General features: G+C 45.8%; 1 protein-coding gene across 1 annotated transcript in view; it reads right to left on the bottom strand.

Annotated features, from left to right (window-relative positions):
* SHANK1 (SH3 and multiple ankyrin repeat domains 1) overlaps positions 1–19,240 on the bottom strand; it is a 1,404,784-nt gene that overhangs the window by 102,056 nt on the left and 1,283,488 nt on the right. Inside the window, exon 21 of the mRNA XM_069200994.1 lies at positions 669–701. Within this exon, the coding sequence (XP_069057095.1) occupies positions 669–701 (33 nt within the window). The remainder of the gene's footprint in view (positions 1–668; positions 702–19,240) is intronic.

The following is a 19,240-nucleotide window of genomic DNA, read 5'->3' as shown; positions in this document are numbered from 1 at the left end:
AGGCAACTTCAGAAGTCATACCCATGCACCTTTGGTTAGAATGGATGTGGACACAGTTGGATCTAAATTTACAGATGTTTATCATATTTTCAAGGGGATTTTTCAATTGAAAAATAAACCCTTTTATATTTTAATTCCCCTGCTTGTAGCTTGTCCGATCCATTTGTGTGTAATGAGAAGTTAAAGGGCCATGGTATATTAGATTCCGATTAGCGATTGGCAGCATGTTGAATATAGTTGTGAAGAAAAATTATGTTAAGACAGAGAAAAATTTGTTAAGTACATGACAGGGACGGTGTTGGATTTAAAAATAAGTGGTGCTAGGCTTGGAGGACTTTTGCAGTGATTATGCCTGGAAGGGTAAAAAAAGGTGAGGAGGTGACCCAACAGGTTTAAAAGGAGTATGGGTATGGGTGGTGGGTATTAAGTCATCAAGAATTATTTGATGTTAGAGGTGACTTTAGATAGTATCAATTAATCCTATTGTGATGGAAGTGTAAGCTTGCCTATTAATAAATGTGACCATATTCGGACTAAAGCAGTTTCTTAGCAAGAGTACCATCACCTGTACCAATGCCAATTTGGCTCCTTGATAAGTTTTTATGGGATACACAGAAAATGAACTCACATTTTCACATATGAAATTATGAAAAAGATTAATGTCTTACTTAGTGCCATTTGGTAAACAGTCCTTTTCTTCTCTGTTGCCTGAGCTGGCTCAAAATCTACAAAGATATTTTTAGCAAGAAGGTTAGCTTGGGACACATCTTAAGATACAGAGTGTGCAACAATGAAGTTCAAATATTGCTACAATTTCCACTTTTCCACTCAAGACATCCAAATAAGAATGCCACTGCAATGCTTATCAGTGGGCATATTCCATCACAGCGATATAAAAGGAAATGTTAATTACCTGTAATCCTAGTTCTTCTTTGAGGGAAATCTATCTATCTATATATCTATCTATACATATGAAAATGAGTTACTTACCTGTAACTATAGTTCTCCAGTATTGGAATCTTTCATAGATTCACATGCGTAAACCATTCGCTGTTGTCAAGATGGGAGTCCCCAGTACCTTTGATACAATTTCAAAAGGGCCTATTCCAGACCTTTCCGCCTTTCAGACCTCCTCCTCCTTCCTGGAATCTTAACATAGTCCTCGCACAGCTCATGAAACAACAATATGAGCCAATCCACCGGGCTACTCTCAAATTTCTTTTAAGGAAGGTAGATCTTCTGATAGTTCTTACATCAGCCAGGCGAGTCAGTGAGATCCAAGCACTGTCTATCTTATAAATTAAAGAAGATAGAATGCTCCTAAGCACAAACCATCAGACTTTTATATCTATGAACTGCTGGTCCTAAAGACATTCTTCCCAAACCCGGCAATGGCAGCAAAAAGGACTCTTCAGTCATTAGATGTAAAAAGATGCATAAAGTTCTACCTGATTAGGACCAAATCCTTTTGCAAGTCTAGTCAGTTGTTTGTGGCTCACAGTGCGCCCAGAAAGGGTCAACTTCTTTCCAAGCAAAGCATCGCAAGATGGATCGACAATCCAGTTTTGCCATCAAGCAGCAGTCAAACCGCTACAAACCTTTGTTCGTGCTCACTCTACCAGGGCAGTATCAACATCTACCGCACTGTTTGCAGGGGTTCTGCTTCAGAACATTTTCAGGGCAGCAACCTGGAATAACTGCCACACATGCACCTGACATTACTGCCTGGATGCAGCATCTCAAGGAGAATTAGCTGTGGGCCAGGCAGTCCTCAGACATCTGTTTCAGTAGAGGTGAGCTATCTTTGCCATCCCATCATCCTAAGTTCAGATCTGCACAATGTTTATTTTAAAATATATTAAAGATGAAAGACTGATATACAGTATGGTTTCTAATAACACGTCTAAGTATCTAGATTTTAGGCTTTCCTATGTATATATGCTTACCTATGCATCTTGTTTATATTCATTTGAACTAATTATAGTTTATTCTACAATGTGCATCACTACTGCTTACTACTGATTCAAGCATGTGAATCTATTAAAGTCCCAATACTTGAGTAAGAAAATTAGTTACTTACTGTAACTATAGTTCTCCAGTATTGAAATCTTTCATAGATTCACATGCAACCCACCCACCTCCCCGGAGAAGCTAACCATTACCTCTCTTATTTACTGTTATTTTGACTTTGCACTAGTGCTGGAAAATCTGAGGGACTGGAGCTTCTCAGGAGGGTTTTAAAGGGTGGTGTCGCCTGATTGGTGGACTCTCAAAATTAGTCCTGTTCTAAAAATGACTCTGATAGAATACTAAACTGAGAGGCCTAGGGCCTTTAGGTTTAGGCCTATGTCAATACTACTTTATAAAAGGTACAGTTGACTCCCATCTTGACGACAGGGAATGATTCAAGCATGCGAATCTATGAAAGTTCCAATACTGGAGTAAATATATTTCTAAACACATATATATATATATACACACACACACACACACACACACACAATACAAACCATAACTCATACCACCCCGTGCATTGCTTATGGCATCACATTTGACATTACAAGTGACAACACTGATGGCATAATGTATGACCTCACCAAAGGCTGTGGGCAGTGGGGGTTGGCTGCTGTCACAGGCATGGCCCATGTACAAAATACACTGTACAATCCCTCTCACTCAGTTCCACACTTTTATCACTCTGTCACTGATATTCTCATGCACTTATTCATTCTCATTCAGTTTCACTCACAAAACAACATATATGATACTGCGTTTTAAAACCATTTAAGTTGGTTCTGAAATTACGTTAAAAAAAAAATGTTCTTACTTTTTTGAGGAAAGCAAAACAAAATGCAGCTCGAACACCGGGATAAGAACTTTAAAATGTATTTGCCACGACCAAGGAATGGTCGTCCACAGTTGCAAAGAAAGGATCAATCTCATCTTCCTCTTGTTGCCAGACATCTTCCAACAACCTGTTTCCAGGAAGGATGGCATGTTGCAATGCTAAAGCAAATGTAGTCACCTCTTCTGCATCCCTCTTCCTCTTCTCCACATTGAATTGCTGTTCATGCCAAGAATGAAGATGTCTGTCCATTGAAGATGATCTGAAGTTGCACCTCCGTCAATTACCATGCTCATCTTCTTATTTTTAAGTTAGCACCACATACTTCTGAGGACAACTTTTTTCACCAGGAGGAATAGTGACTCATTTCCAAACAATTAACAATTATGGTAATATTGAACCCTCAGGGTGAAAATCTTACAGTTATTAACTTTTCTCTTGATCATGTTCCTCTGGATTTAACCTCTCCTGTTCTTCTTCCAGAAACGACTGTAATGTTGCAAAAAGTCTTGGATCCCCAAAAAGGAGAGCACAACAAAAAAACTAGACATGTACTTTTGCAGCAGAGCTCTGTGAGTGGAATGATCTGTGCAAGATATTCAAGAACTATATGAATGTGGAACTATACATTCCCAGGAACCAATGAAACCTCTTCAGTAGTCCATAAGGATCTACGGTTTCTCTGCAGTGCCAAAGAACTAGGATCTGGCATGCCCTGGAACCATGGTTCCAAATTTTGGCACAGCAACTGTATCTAAGCATAGAAACTACGAAATGTACCACCAAGTTTTAAGTTGCACAAAGGAAATCCATGCCCTTAAACATTATAGATCAATTTGTTTTCTTTAAAACAAAAACAGTAAAAACAAATATGGCGTTTGCTGCACTTATATTTGGGTTTGCAGCACTGGGAAATTAAGCCCTGTCCATCTGATCATACAAGAGCCATGAACCCAGAAAAAGAGTTGTTGCACCGTAGTACTCTTTCGACTTGAGGAGCATTTGAGGACTCACAAATATGGGAACACCAAAAAAAAGAGAAAGGGGGATCTGATTGGTTAGTTACTCTACACTATCCAAATAACAAGTCCACAGCCTATAGCAAAAAGGAGCCACCTTTTAGAGGCACCATTTTCACTTCCTTTCCTGAAACTGAGAGATTTAAGCTTCAGGTTTGACAAAACTGTCACCTCGATAAGAAGACACTGCCCAAAAGCTAATATGAAATGTATTCAATCAGATCCAGCAGCGTGAACATACAAGTAAACGCAGTGTGGAAATGCAAAATCAGGGGAGGAGGCAACTGCACCACTAAATGTTCTTTAAGGAGTGGAAAATGAAGAAGACCCAAGCTTTCAGATACTATCTGCATACTACAATAAATGTAAAAAAAATAACTGTTATCCGTGTAAAATGAAACAGCACTCGAAAAACTACCACAGGCCTTCTTCAAAAGTCTGACGAACTAAAGAAGAGCACAAAAAGAAGTTAAAACAAATAATTTTGAAAAATTTACAAATAAAAAAACTATAAAAGAACCTTAAACCCCCACATAAAAAACACAGATTGGGCTTGGCTGTCTAGAGTGGGATGGGCATAGGGCTAGGGCAGAGGCCATGCCGTGTGGCCAACCCCCACTGTGCAAGGACGAAGTCTGTGTGCAGCAGGGTTGGCTGCCCACAGTGAGTTAGGTGAAGGGCCTGCAAACAACTCCATGCTACATAAGGCAGCATGCCATGATTGCCTGCTTCGCTGTTTTGGGCATTTGCAGAGCCTTTGGGCAGTTTGTTTTTTGCATCATGCCAGATTACTTCAAAACCTGGTAGGGTTTCCCCATCCATGTGTTGATGAACATGAAGCTTGTATTGGATACTGCTACCAGGCCATGAAGCTTGCCATGGAACTCTTCCCTTTTTTCGGCAACAGTTGTTCTGCAACACCAGAAACAGAAGCCGGAGTCTACAGTACCTTATCCCTCCAAGCCAGGACACTTTCAGGGTCCCCTTACTCTGGCCTGGGAATCCAAGTGTCCGCACCGTGTCCCTTTATAAGAACTCATGTCCTGAAATGGCTGCCACAAAAAACATATTTATTTTTAGCCAATTGATCACTCTGATCTGCTGCACTAATCTTGGATTGCAGAAAAAGGCTTCCTCATCCAAACGGATTACTTAGATTTCTGAGTTTTGAATTTCTGGTATTCCAGAAGATCTACAGATTCCAAAAGCCCAAGATATACAACAGCTAAACAGTAAAGTTCCTCTACAACTTCTGTAACTGCTTCTATCACAAAAGCTACAAAATGGATTTATAACGAACCAACAAAAGCACACTTTCTAAGTAAATTTCTACCTTCATGTCAAGTTCTGTGTACATCAGTGCAATGGTTTGGGTTTTAGGTGCAAACAAAAGACATTTTTTTGATTTGCCTATAACTTTTGATGCCATGCAGCTCTGCACTAAATTTTGTAATTGGTTGGTGCAGTCAGGTAAGCTCAGCAGGCCCTCTTTTATATATTTATGCCATGACTGTGAAGAAAAAATTACTTACCTTTGATAACAATCTTTCTGGTGCGGATTCCTCACTTGTTTGATATCCCAAGGCACCAGATTGGATCTTAAAGTTTTTCCATAGCACTCCAATGCCAGATTGAGTTAGCTCTATCTCGGTGCTAGAAACATTGCCAGAGTGACATCATTGAAGCCACAAAGTGCCCATCCCTGTGCACTGACATCAGTTACCTCTCCATTTTTCCCATACTCCAGAGGCAGAGAAGAAGAACTACAGATGAATTCGAACTGAGCGGTGCAACATTTAATTGGAACCTTTTAAATTGTGACCTATGATCAATCTTGAGAAAGTAGAGAGGGTTGGGGAAGAAATCTAGAAGTAGACAGAGTATCCACCAAATCTACTTGCAGATTCCTAACTGGCTGCACAGAATCCAATGCAGTACCCTCCTAGGAGATGGGTCTGAAGGAATGGTCAAATAAGATAGTCCCAAAGCACCAAATGTTTAAAATGACCCTCCATTCTCACCCTGGAATCCAAGCAATTGCGCTTAGCTAGTGGAACACTTGTGGCAAGCGCTGATGATGAGGAGTTTGATCTGGTGGAACAAAGGGCACTGCACATATTAATGCACATATTAATACAGAGTATTATCCAGAGGGACAGAGTCCTTTCCTGAACTGCCTTGCCTTTTTTGCTACTTGCACACCCTACAAACAGCTGGTATGCAAACCTGATCTGTTTGATGTGGCTAATATAATAAATGTGATCCAGCTGGTGTAATCTCTTGGCAGGGTGAAGGTAGGTACTAGTAAGGGTGATTAACTCTCCAGACGGAAAGGGGTTACCACCTTGGGAAGGAAAACCGCTTTAGTATGGAAGGCTAATTTGTCCAGAAGAAACACATGTAAAGCAAGTGCACAGATAGTGCCTGAAATAACTGACACACATTGCCAAGTTAATGGCACTGTCAATTGCATAGCCTGCAGAGCAAAGGACAGAACAAAACTGAGGACCTCATGTAAGCACACCTCAGATAGGCACAGAATCACAGGGTCTATATTCCATTCTAGATACTAACAAACTGGTTCCAACTTACAGAGTAACAGAATTACATCAACCATTTCCAGAGCCAGCTGGAAGGAGCTCTAGTGTCTCCGCTCAATTTCCAGGTGTGAAGGTGGGACTGTGGAGATTAGGGTTTAGTACCTGCCAATCTGACTGGGGAAGGTATTCTGGCCTGAGATGAAGATGGAGTAGGGGATGCAAGGAGTGTCTCAAAAGGTCTGCATACCACATCCTTCTCTGCCAATCTTAGGCCTGGTCTTGACAATTCTACCTTACAACCAAAGGAATAAAAGGCATGGGAGGAAAAGTGTAGAGAAGTCGAAAATTCCACTTCAGACGAAATGTGTTCCCCAAGGCTCCCCGCACCAGATGCTGGGAGGTACAGAACTGTGAGCAGTGAGTGCTTTCCTGAGACGCCACTAGGCCCAACTGACGTGTGCCCCACAGGGCAAAGATGTACTGCTGAAGATGCCAATTGTGGTTAGCAAGATGACGCTGACTGAGACTGACAGCTATGATGATAAGAGAGATGGCCAGATGTTTCCAACTATACAGAACTCATGCTGATGTGCCCATACCTAGAAACTCGTCACTTCTAGACAGAAAAAGTGAGACCCCACTCCTCCCTGTATGTTGAAGTACCACATCACTGTCATTTTGTCAAGATCTGGCGGTCGAACTGGGTTTTTCCACGCCACCCTAAGAGGATATAATAGTGTCTTGTTGAAGGGGAACATGGGTTAAGATAAGATTGCTGCTCATTGCTGCACATTCATCAACATATTATTCTTAGCTGCAACAGTAGGCAGGGGCAATTGCAGGACATCAGCTACTTTTTTAGGAGAGCACGAAATGAAGCCAACTAATAGGAGGTTGGGAGGGAGAGGGAATTTTTGTTAGGGCAGAATAGGTTGTGTTGGCTGGGACCTCCATTTAAGTTTCGGGGAATATGTCCAGACTTCCAGCATTCTGTAGGATGAGGAGGTCTGCTGTATCAGAAGAGGAGGGTTTCAGTAAATTGGCTGCCTGGCTACTGTTATGTGTGTCATGCACAATCATCTCTAGATTCCATATGGGATTGGAGTCCTTGCAAAAATGATATTCCATTGTCTGACAATAACGTTGGTGAGACGAGAACTCCAACTGTGCTTGCTGTGTATATATTTCCTCGACTACTGTTCTCTTGGCATCTCTGCTGGGCCACATTAGGATTCCTTCTAACTTTCAGGAAACCAGCTCTGAAAGTGGCACTGGACTTGATGGTGTTGGTGTTGTTGGTGGGGCTGCTGGCAAAGGTCTTGGTGCCGGAGTGCCTCTGGGTTGGCAAGGGGCACATTCTAGGAGGAACAGCAAGGTCAAATAGCATTACAGAAGGACCAGCTGCTGGGAAACCAAAAGGAGCCAGTCAGGGCTTCGAAGCGCTGCAGGGGGACTGCACCACACTGGAACATCTCCATTGTTGCATGGAGCAAAAGAGCAGGATCAGTTCCCTGCGTTGGAAATTCTGGGTATGCTGGCATCAGCACAACTAAGGGTGGAGGTGGCAAAGGGCCCTGTGTGGGGCCCACTGGAGGAGCCAGAATGGGTTGCTCCCAAAGGTTCGACTCCAAGATGACCTACCTTGACTTGGAGCGGCATCAAGGAGAATCATTGTTGTGTCTCCTCTTTGTTTTCTGTTTCCTTTTCTTCTTCCTCAACAACTTTGATGAGGGGGTGGAATGCGACCTCAAGGAAGACCTTAAAATGACCAGCACTGAACCCAATTTTCAGCGTAGGGCATGAAGACCTTGACCTTGCTTTCTTTTTTTATGGCCTTGGGTTGCATAACAGCACATTTGTCACAAGACCTCGAGTCATGCTGTGACCCCAAGCACCACCCACAGACCTCATGAGGGTAAAAAATGAGTATTTGTCTACTGCAGGTTCGACACATTTTGACACCTGACCCTTTAGGAGGTGACATCCTAAACAATGGACTTGAAATCACTGCTAAATGCTAAAGAAAAAGTTGAGAAACAAGGAGAGCAGATCGACAAAGGATGCAGAAGAAAGGGGACTGATGCTTTATAACTCCAGTAAGGTCACACTGTCCTTGTTTCTGGCATTAAGATGGAGTTAGTAGAACAAAGCAAAACTTTATGTATTAATTCTGGCTAGGGTATTCAACAGGTGAGGAATTGTCAGTTAGAAGTATCCATCAGAAAATAAATATGGTTATGGTTACAATAACTAAAAACACTGTGGTCGAGTAGTTAGGCTTATCAGAGGGTAGTGCAAAGCATTTATTGTTCACACACAGACAACAGAAGCAGCACACACTCAATGACTTAACTCCAGACCAATGGTTTTTATATAGCAAAAATATACTTTCTTAATTTATTTTTAGAACCACAAGATTTAAGTTGCAGGTAAGTATTTCAATAGATTCGTATTTCACACGTGTATCAACAGTACTTTGTTTGAAATCAATAAGTTATACAGTTTTTGAATTATTAGCAATAATCTGTTTTAAAAATGGACACTGCAATTTTCAGAAACAGTTCCTGGGGGAAGAAATGTTAGATCGTTTTACAGGTAAGTACAACACTTACAGTTTCCGTCTCCTGGTTTTAGGAAGTCCACTGGTTGGGGTTCAAGTTAACCCCAAACACCCACCACCAGCAACACAGGGCCAGCCGGGTACAGAGGTCAAAGATGAGCACATTTAACGTGGGCTCCTATAGAGACAGGGGGTAGTCGGAATCAGGACTGCCTGCAGGTAAGTACCAGCGCCTCAGAGGGCAGACCAGGGGGGATTGAAGGAGCCCTGGAGGGGCCACAAGTAGGCACCAAACACACACCCTCAGCAGCACAGGGGCAGCCGGGTGCAGGGTGCAAACAGGACATCAGGCATCCAATGCAGGTCTATGAGGGGATCGCGGGGGTCGCTCAGAGGCTGCAGGCGAGATCCGGGGGGTGTCTCAGGCACACCACTGGTTGGACAAGGAGGAGGGCCACCTGCTGAACGTAGCTTAACTGGGTGTCGTTTTCTCTAAGGCCCGGGGGCTGCGGGTGTCTTTAGGCGTTGGATATCTTCGTCCGGAGCTTCGCGGTCCGGGGGTCCTTGGGATTCCCTCTGCAGGTGTTGTCGTGAGGGGTGGAGAGGTCAACCCAGGGTGGGCACTTGCTCACAATCGCCTTAGGATCCTCTCTAGCTGGTTGGACCACTTGGACCGGGCCGTGGGCATTAAGGGCAGAGTGGTTCCGACTCACGCATTCGGAGTGAGGTGGGAGTCCTTAGTTGTTGGTTTTTCTTAGACAGGGCCGCTGTCCTCAGGAGGTCTAGGTCCTTTTGGGTGCAGGGCAGTCCTCGGGAGCTTGTCAGAGGTCGTTGGTCCCGCTGGATGTGTCGCTGTTCTTTTGCAGGTTCTTTGAAGCAGGAGACAGACTGGTAGGGCTGGGGCAAAGCAGTTGTCATCTTCCTTCATCTCTGCTGGGGTTTCAGCTTAGAAGTCCTTCTTCTTCTTGTAGGTCATCAGGAATCTGGTGAGTTGGGGTCAGGGAAGCCCATAAATACAAGATTCAGGGGCGTTACAGGGGTCAGAGGGCAGTAGCCAATGGCTATCATCCCTGAGGGTGGCTACAACCTCCTTGTCTCCACTCCCTTTAGGGAATGGGGCACATTTCTATCCCTATTGGTCCCTGTCCTCCAAACCAAGATGGAGGATTCTGCAGGGAGGGGGGTCACTTCAGCTCTGGACACCTTAGCGGTGGTCCCAACTGAAGTGGTCACTCCTCCTTGTTTTTCCCTAGGTTTCCTGCTGAACTTGCTGCCAAAAATGGGGCTTTGTCCTGGGGGCAGGCATCTCCACTAGCTAGAGTGCCCTGGGGCACTGTAACATGAGGCCTAAGCCTTTGAGGCCCACCGCCAGGTGTTACAGTTCCTGCAGAGGGGAGGTGTGAAGCACCTCTCCCCAGAGCAGGCTTTGTTTCTAGCCTCAGAGAGCACAAAGGCCGCCACCCCATGGGGTCAGAAACCTGTCTGCTAGTGGCAGGCTGGCACAGACCAATCAGTCCTACACTAGAGGATTGGGTAAAATACAGGGCGCATCTCTAAGAAGCCCTCTGTGTGCTTTTTTAAGAATAAATCCAAAACTGGCATCAGTGTGGGTTTATTGTTCTGGGATGTTTGATACCAAACTTCCCATTATTCAGGGAAGTCATTATGGAGCTGTGGAGTTTGAAATGTCAAACTCCCAGACCATACACTTAATATGGCAATACTGCAGTTACAATGTCTAAGAATGGAGTTAGACACTGTAGGTGCATATTGCTCATCCAGCTAGACCCTCATCTGTGGTATAGTGCACCCTGCCTTGGGGCTGTAAGGCCTGATAGAGGGGTGACTTACCTATGCCACAGGCAGCATTTTGTGTGCATGGCATGTTGACTTTGCCTTTTTCTCCCCATCAACACACACCATCTGCAACGGCAGTGTGCATGTGCTTGGTGAGGGGCCCTGTAGGGCGGCACAACACATGCTGCAGCCCTTAGGGACCCTGTGCCAGGGGTGTGCCAATTGTGGAAACAATGGTAAATTTTTAGGGAACGAACACTGGTGCTGGAGCCTGGTTAGGAGGATCTCAGCACGCTCTCAGTCAGGTAAGCATCAATATCAGGCAAAAAGTGTGTGTGTGTGTGGGGGGGGGGGAAGGGAGCTGCAACAACGGCCAGTTTCCTACAACATGTTAAATTACATCATGGTTAATGATACCTCAAATGACATTGTTGAATTCAATATTGCTACATTTGTTTAAAAAAAAAGCTTTAATGCCATGACTATCGTAGGTTAATGTTTAAAAAAGAGCTATGTTTCAGTAGTAGTGTTTACAGTGTTATCGAATTGTGTGATGTTCGATTCCAATCCCAAACCTCTTCCAAGTTATAGCTGAGAAAGGTCTATGAGAAACTATTTCCAAGGATAAACGCAAAATGAAAGCGCGGGAGTTGTTGTGGAGGATGGAATTTCTGGATTGGACTAAGCTGTAGCCAGAGTGTAAACGTCACAGCAGCACTGGACCAGTGAATGGATAGGGCACCGAAGGGATCGCAAAGAAGCCAGGAGCTGCTTCTCGAAGAAAGAGGTGATAATGAGCCAAAGGGTGATAAGGATACAATTCTTACATACGGGAGAAGCAGGGGAAAGACCTGCAGTACAGAAAAGGGAATAACGCATTCAAAATTCAACAAACTAACTCGAGGAAACTTAAGGGCAAACTAATGTGAGGATGCAAACTAGTATGACAAGTGGAAACCATAAGACACACAAAAGTTGCGAGGCAGTTGTTATTTTCTGGCACTGCCGGAATACCCTCAGAAACCTTCCAGCACTACCTCTTCTCTCGTATATGTTTCCTGAGTCTCACCCCTTAGCTGTACCGCAGCTTCCAAAGTCCCATTCTCAGGCACTTCCACTACCCAGCTTGTGTTCTTGTTTTACAATGACCCCACTTTACAGGCAATTTTATTCCTATGCCTGTGGTTGCAAATTTTGAGTTGTGACATGGTTAAGATTGACTCCTTACATATTCGTAGGCAAATTACCTGGTTTAACAATTCTGCGATGAATACATCATTAGGTATAACAGCGTTTTAGGTGAGACACTTAGCAAATATTAATTTGCTTAAAACTATTTTCTTAAAAGGAAACGAGTATAGGTACCTCTGAATTCTGCCATCAGTTATATCATCAATGTCATTTGAGATTTTATGGAAGTCATCGGTGATGTCTTAAATTATGTAATTTAACTTGTAACGAGGGCTGTCATAGAGAAGGTTATAAGCAGTTCACGATGGTGGCATATTTTAAACAATATTTAAATTTACCTTCACTTTCTACAACTAGGAGGATAAAAAAACTAACATAGGCTTTGACACAGCAAACCAGGAAACGATGCTGCACACGTGGATTGTCATTCAATGAAAGGAAATCATAACATTCACACAGCCAAGGACATAAGCTAGTGGAATCAAAGGCAGCAGCAGAACCCACAACATGAAGTTTACTGTGGTCAATGAAGGTTCCTGGAGAACAGAAATCAGAACGGAATCCCTGGGAACTCATAATTCATGGATACAGCAGTGCGAACTCAACACTGAAGAATTAAGTAGAGACAGAGGTCTTGCATCACAACCACACCAGAAAGTTACAGCCCTCTCTAAATTCGATGAATGTAAGGCAACATTACCAGTGATAGCAGATAAGGACACGAATACTGGAGAACAATTTACTGATCGAAGTAAACTCTGAAAATACTTCTGGCAAAAAATCTGAAAATAGGCATAATATCACTGCCTCTGGAAAAGAAGAAAGGTACCAGAAGAAAGCAGAGCAGTAGTTTTTATTTTATTTTACAAGTAGCGGTGATGGCAACGAAGTGCACGACCTTAAGAGAGGCATGGTGAGCTGAGTGAATGAAAAACGCAGAGGTAAGCAGAGCCAGAACACAACTGCATTTAGTGAGAATGAAGTACATCAGGTACAGCCACAGCAGGACAGATGCGGCTGCTGTCCACTTCTATTGCCAATCCCATAGAAGCTCCCAGACCAACCAAACACAAATATTCCAAAATCCCGTAACAAATAAGCACGTCTATTGCAATGGTAATTGCTCAAAAGGTGTAGGATGGAGAGCCTTGAATACAAGAAAAAGGTAAAAAGAAGGGATAGGTGAACGAACCCTATTATGGAAGAATTAAGCCCCCTTGAAAGGCTGGAAGCCAGACTGAAAGAAGAACCTAGAAGACCCCCTAAAAGGCGATCTGCCTGAAATGGAGCCAACAGTCATTAAAGTACAAGTTACTTACCTTCAGTAACGATATATCTGGTAGAGACTTATTCTAGTTGCAGAATCTTTACCTTAGAATTTCCCCAGGTGTCAGACTGGATCCAGGGATTTCTCTTTGAGCAGTACCACTGCACGCCCTTAGGTGACGTCGGTCGACTCCGCGGGCGACGTTGGCATCGTGGTCGCCGTGATGATAGCCGTCGTATATAGGTGCAACCCCAGCGCGCTGACATCAGTTTCTTTTCACAGCTTTCCATACCAGCAGCACAGAGCCATGAAGAACACTGAGAATGGTGCGCCAAAACTAGGGCCCTTATAGGGGAAGTACCTGTCCCTAGAAATCAGTGTGCAGTGCGGGAAAGATGGGCTGGTCGGTAAGGAATCTGCACTAGAATATGTCTCTACCAGATATATTGTTACCGAAGTTAAGTAACTTGTACATCTGATAGAGACTTCTAGTTGCAGATTCCTTACCTTAGAACAGATACCCGAGCAATATCATCCCCAGTGGTGGGCTGCGAACTAAGATCACACCAAAAAGTCCTGCAGGACTGAACGGCCAAAAATGCTGCCTCTGTGTACCTGACTGTCCAGGCAGTAATGCTTGGTGAACTAATGTAAGGACGCCCACGTTGCAGCATGGCAGATATCCTGGAACTCTACATACTAATGCTGTGGTAGCAGCAGTTGTTCTGGCTGAATGAGCGCACAAACACTCAGGGGGCTGCTTTTTCTCCAAAGTGTAGCACATCTTGATGCAGAGGACTACTCATTACGAGATGGTCCTCTTCTGCACCGCCTTCCCTTTCTTCACACCCACATAACGTTGATTGTCCACCCGGAAATGTTTGGTAAGATCTAGGTAGAACGCCAACGCTCTCTTTGGATCCAGACGGTGGAGTCTCTCCTCCTCATTAGATGCGTAAAAAGTAGGCAAGGTGATAGATTGGCCTACGTGAAAAGACGGTTCCACTTTGGGAAGAAAGGAAGCCCTGGTATGGAGCACCACTTTGTCAGGATTCACTGCTAGGAATGGTGTCATCGAAGAAAGAGCCTGAAGCTCACTCACTTTGTGAGCAGAGGTGATGGCAATCAAAAAAGGCTTTTTAAGGGTCAAGAACTGTAGATGACAGTTGTGGAGCAGCTCAAAAGGGTCAAACATGAGGTATGTGAGGACCAATTTCAAATCCCACTGGGGCATGATGAACAGGACGTGAGGAAACATATGAGTGAGGCCTTTAAGAAACCTCTCAACAATGGGAGATTTGAAAAGAGAAGGTTGTCTGGTAGCCTTAAGAAGGCGGAGATGGCAGACAAACATCCCTTGAGAGTGCCCAGAACAGGACCCTGCTGGGCAAGAGAGAGAATAAAGAGGAGCTCCTCTGAGAGAGGTGCAGAGAGGGGATCAACAGATTTGTTAATACATCATGCCACAAATTTCTTCCAACGATAGGCGTATACCGTTTTGGTGGAGGGACGCATGGCTGCCAAGATAACATTACAGACTTCGGGTGGAAGGTCAAAAGCCGTCAACTGTCGCCACTCAAGGAGGCGGAGACTGGACAGGTTTGTGGGGATAACCGTGCCCTGCTGCTGCGGCAGAAGATCCTCCCGAAGGGGCAGTCTGATCAGAGGATCCATGGCCATGTTCAATAGCTCAAGATACCAGAATCTTTGTGCCCAGTCCGGAGCCACCAAGATTACTTGGGCCCTGGCTTGCCTGATCTTCTTTGGAACTCTGGGCAGAAGTGGTATTGGTGGGAAGGAGTATAGGAGTTCTGAGTCCCACTCATGACGAAAAGCATCACTGAGCGAGTGCCGCCTTGAAAACTCTAATGTGCAAAACAGCTGACATTGCACGTTCTCTGCGGAGGCGAACAGATCTAACCATGGCTCTCCCCACTGCTGAAAGAGCCCTTGTGCCACCATTCGGATAGAGATGCCACCACTGCAGGTCTTTTGCATTTCCCTCCGAGATCTGAACCATGTCGGAGAGATTCCCCTGATGCTGCGCCCACTGGAACTTCAGGTCCCACTGCACAGCCTGCATATGTCATCTGGCATGTTGAACCAGCAAGATGTAAGAGGCCATGAGGCCCAGCAGCCTCAGAGTCATTCTCACCAAAATCCAGGATAGAGGCTGAAACATCGGTATCATAGCCCAAATATCCTGGACTCGCTTTTCGGAAGGATAAGCCCAAAACTGCACTGTGTCTAGAACAGCTCAAATGAAAAGGAGCATCTGAGAGGGAGTCAGGTGTGACTTTGGCACATTTATAGTGCACCCCAGCGAATGCAGGAGGTTCGCCGTAGTCTGGAGTGGGAGACTACTTCCAGGGGTGTGTCTGCCTTCAACAGCCAGTCGTCGAGGTAGGGAAAGACTGGAACCCCTCACCTGCGCAGATGAGCTGCAACCACTACCATTACTGACGTGAACACCTGAGGGGCGCTGGTAAGGCCAAATGGGAGCATGGTGAACTGAAAGTGCTTGTGACCTACCACAAATCATAGGTAACGTCTGTGGGCCGGCAGGATAGGAATATGGAAATGGGCGTTCTGCAAGTCCAAAGCTACCATCCAGTCTCCAGGGTCCAGGGCAGAAAGACCTGAGCTAGGGTTAGCATCTTGAACTTCTCCTACTTGAGGAATGAGGAAGAGATTGAGGGACCGGAGGTCTAGGATAGGGGGAAGGCCATTGTCCTTTTTGGCACCAGAAAGTAGCGGGAATAACAACCACAACTTACTTCTGGCACAGGGACCCTCTCTACGGCTCTCTTGGCCAGGAGAGCCTTGACCTCCTCATGGAGAAGTGCTAAATGATCCTCTGATAGATGATTGAATGATGGTGGCATGGCTGGAGGGGAAGTCTCGAAGGGGAGGGAGCAGCCCCTTTGAGCGATCTATAAAATCCACCTGTCCCTGATAATGGATTCCCAGTGGGGCAGCTTATGGCGGATCCTGCCACCAATTGGTCCTAGATGTCCCAACGGACTAGGAAGGTTTAGAGGCAGAGGAGGGGGCGTGGGTTGCCTGGGCGGCCCACTGACTCCCTGATCAACAAGCTTGTTGGATCCCACGTCCACGTCCGTGCAGGGGCTGTACAGCATGCACGGGTCGGTGGCCCAGTGGAACTGAATGCGGTTGGGTGTCCTTTCCGTAGCCACGAAAGGAGCGAAAGACAGACTGTGGGGGGGGGGGGGGGAGGGGGGGGGGCAGCTGCGAGGCCAAGGGACTGAGCCATGGCCCGGGAACCCTTAAAGCACTCGAGCGCTGAATCCGCCTTGTCTCCGAAGAGATGAGTGCCATCAAAGGGCATGCCCATTAAAGATTGCTGGACATACCTGGAAAAGCCAGAAGTCCTCAACCAGGTGTGGAGTCTCAATGCCACTGTCAATGCAACCGATTTGCCCAGTGAGTTGGTCGTATCCAGTCCACAACGTATCATGAACTTGGCTGCGTCTCTCCCATCTGTCATGGCTTGGGAGAGAATGTTCCAGGGATCCTCTGGAACTCGAGGCAGCACTTGCGCAACCATATCCCAGAGAGTATGGGAATAGCGCCCAAAAGGCATGCGGTGTTGACGGACCGTAGCGCTAGACTGGCAGAAGAAAACATCTTCTTCCCCAAACTGTCAAGCCTTTTTGATTCCCTGTCCAGAGGAGTGGTAGGGAATGCGCCAGAGGATGATGAAGCATGGATGACAAGGCTCTCAGGCGTAGGGTGTTAGGTAAGGAATTTTTGGTCAGTCGGCGCAGGCCGATGGCGGTGGGCAACCATCCTATTCACAGGAGTTCCTGTGCTGGGTTTGGACCAGGTCCCCATTAGGACATCCGTAAGTGCTTCACTGAAGGGAAGGAGTGATTCCAAGTTGGAGGCCCCAGACTGAAGCACTTCGGTCAGGAGGTTAGCCCTGACATCCACAGAGGGAAGCTTGAGGTTCAAAATCTAACGTGGCTCCTTCCTCCGTAGCCACGGTACGGGGAGAAAGCATACCAGTGTCAGAGGAGGTGTCCAACCCACTGGCATTACCGAAATCCTGTACCCAGTCCATGTCAGGGTCAAGCTTGTCTTCTAAAGTGTCCAGTGACTCCTCTACACTATCTCTGTATCCATACTCAAAGCAAAAGAGGTCAGGATCAACCCTGGGCACAGCAGAGCATCTGCGTCGAGCAATGTTGGCCCAGCTCTGTGTCGTCAGAGATAAGTATAGATTCAACATCGATTGTGGGCCCAATCGGCGCCAGGAGTGTCGACGTCTGACCCGACGCCAGGGAAGGTCGCTCTGGCACGACCAGCATCAGGACGGATCCGGAAGCTGATCCTGAGGTGCCCTCTGGAGTCAGGACCGAAGTCGTCGACTTGGAACCCGTGGGGACCCTCACCGACTCCCCTGAGCCCGAAGGTGCCGAGGGTGGGTCGGGCAGCCCAAATATGAGGTACACGGCCTCATAGAATTCTTTAGGTTGGGCAGGGGTAGCACCGGCTCCCGGAAAGTCAGGGAGGCACGGAGCGGACCCATACTAAGGCACCGTAGATGGAGGCCTAGAGCGTCAACGATCTTCCCACGTTGTGTTGTGCGAGGAACGGGACGAAGTCGAAGAACGTTTCACCTTCTTTGACTTCTGCTTTTTACCCGAATGTCCAGATGACTTGAACGAAGATGAATGGTGGTGACTCCGTGACAAGTCTCCTGACCTTCCTCTCGAACGGGACCGGGAACAACGCGGAGTCGAATGTTGGGCCACCATGAGCTTCAGTGACTGCTCCCTCAAAGCTTTTGGGTTCATGGCCCGAAACTCAGAGCACGACTTTGGGTCGTGGTCGCGCTTCAAACACCAGAGGCACATGAAGTGCGGATCCGTTACCGACATCATTCGGTGACAGGAGTTGCAGGTCTTGAATCCCGTTTTACAGGACATCCCTCGACGCAAACCAAAACTCATTAAAAATTAATTTGACAAAATGTAGTAGTTAGTCAAAAAATGACTGGGGTAGCTCTTCTTGACCCTGACATGGACTGGGTACAGGATTTGGGTGATGCCAGTGGATTGGACACCTCTTCTCCAGATCTGCGCGTAGGCTGGCACGGAAAGAAAAGAACTGGCGTCAGCACGCCAGGGTGGTACCTACATAGACAGTGACGTCATCACGGTGACCATAACTCTAACGACACCCGCGGAGTTGAACAAAGCCACCTACCGGCGTGTAAGGGTAATGCTCGACGAGAAAGCTCCAGATCCAGTCTGACATCTGCAGAAAGTCTAAGGTAAGGAAACTCCAAATAGAAGTTTCTATCAGATGAATGGATACTGCCAATTTTATTAAAAAGATTCCTCAAAAATTCCAGATATAAGATCTCAGTAGAATATCATTCAGCAAACAAGCAAACCGCAACATTTATTAAATGAGCACAAAGTGCATGGTTTGCAGGACTATTGAATAGCCAAAGCTAACTCATATAAAAGGCTGAAACTCCAAAGACCTAATCCTTTCAGAAGCCAAACAGCCAAGCTCGAGTGGGGCAGAACATGAGAAGAAGCGGCTAATGAAGGGGAGACAGGACAAACAGAAAAAGTCACTGGGACTAACTGGTAATCTCCTGAGTAGGAGAAACAAAGAACTTTAATGTTTAAGATGGCGCCACCAGGATCACCTACGCCCCTCCCTCTAGATCCAAAGCAAACTCTCTGGAGCTGAGAAAAGGGTGGTTAAGCAAACAGTGGACCCCTGATAAGGTATACAGACTTCCTGCATCTGGATCGCTTTCACTGTACATGAATGGGGGAAATTGGAAGCTCAGATGGCTTGAAAATAGGTCCATCTGAGGATCTACAAACTGCTGACAAATGTCTTGAAACAAGTTCACCCTCAAAGGGTTCTATGTTGATGATGAGAAGATTCTCTTCCCCCAGGATGTAACTGGCTGGGAGTGAACATAGGTGAGATTCTGCCCAATGGCTTTCAGGGGTGATCCTGCCTTCAGCAGCC

Source organism: Pleurodeles waltl, chromosome 7 (assembly GCF_031143425.1).
Source record: "Pleurodeles waltl isolate 20211129_DDA chromosome 7, aPleWal1.hap1.20221129, whole genome shotgun sequence".
NCBI classification, from domain to species: domain Eukaryota; kingdom Metazoa; phylum Chordata; class Amphibia; order Caudata; family Salamandridae; genus Pleurodeles; species Pleurodeles waltl.
The sequence above is the reverse complement of the archived record's forward strand: the minus strand, read 5'-3'. Positions and strand labels throughout refer to the sequence as shown.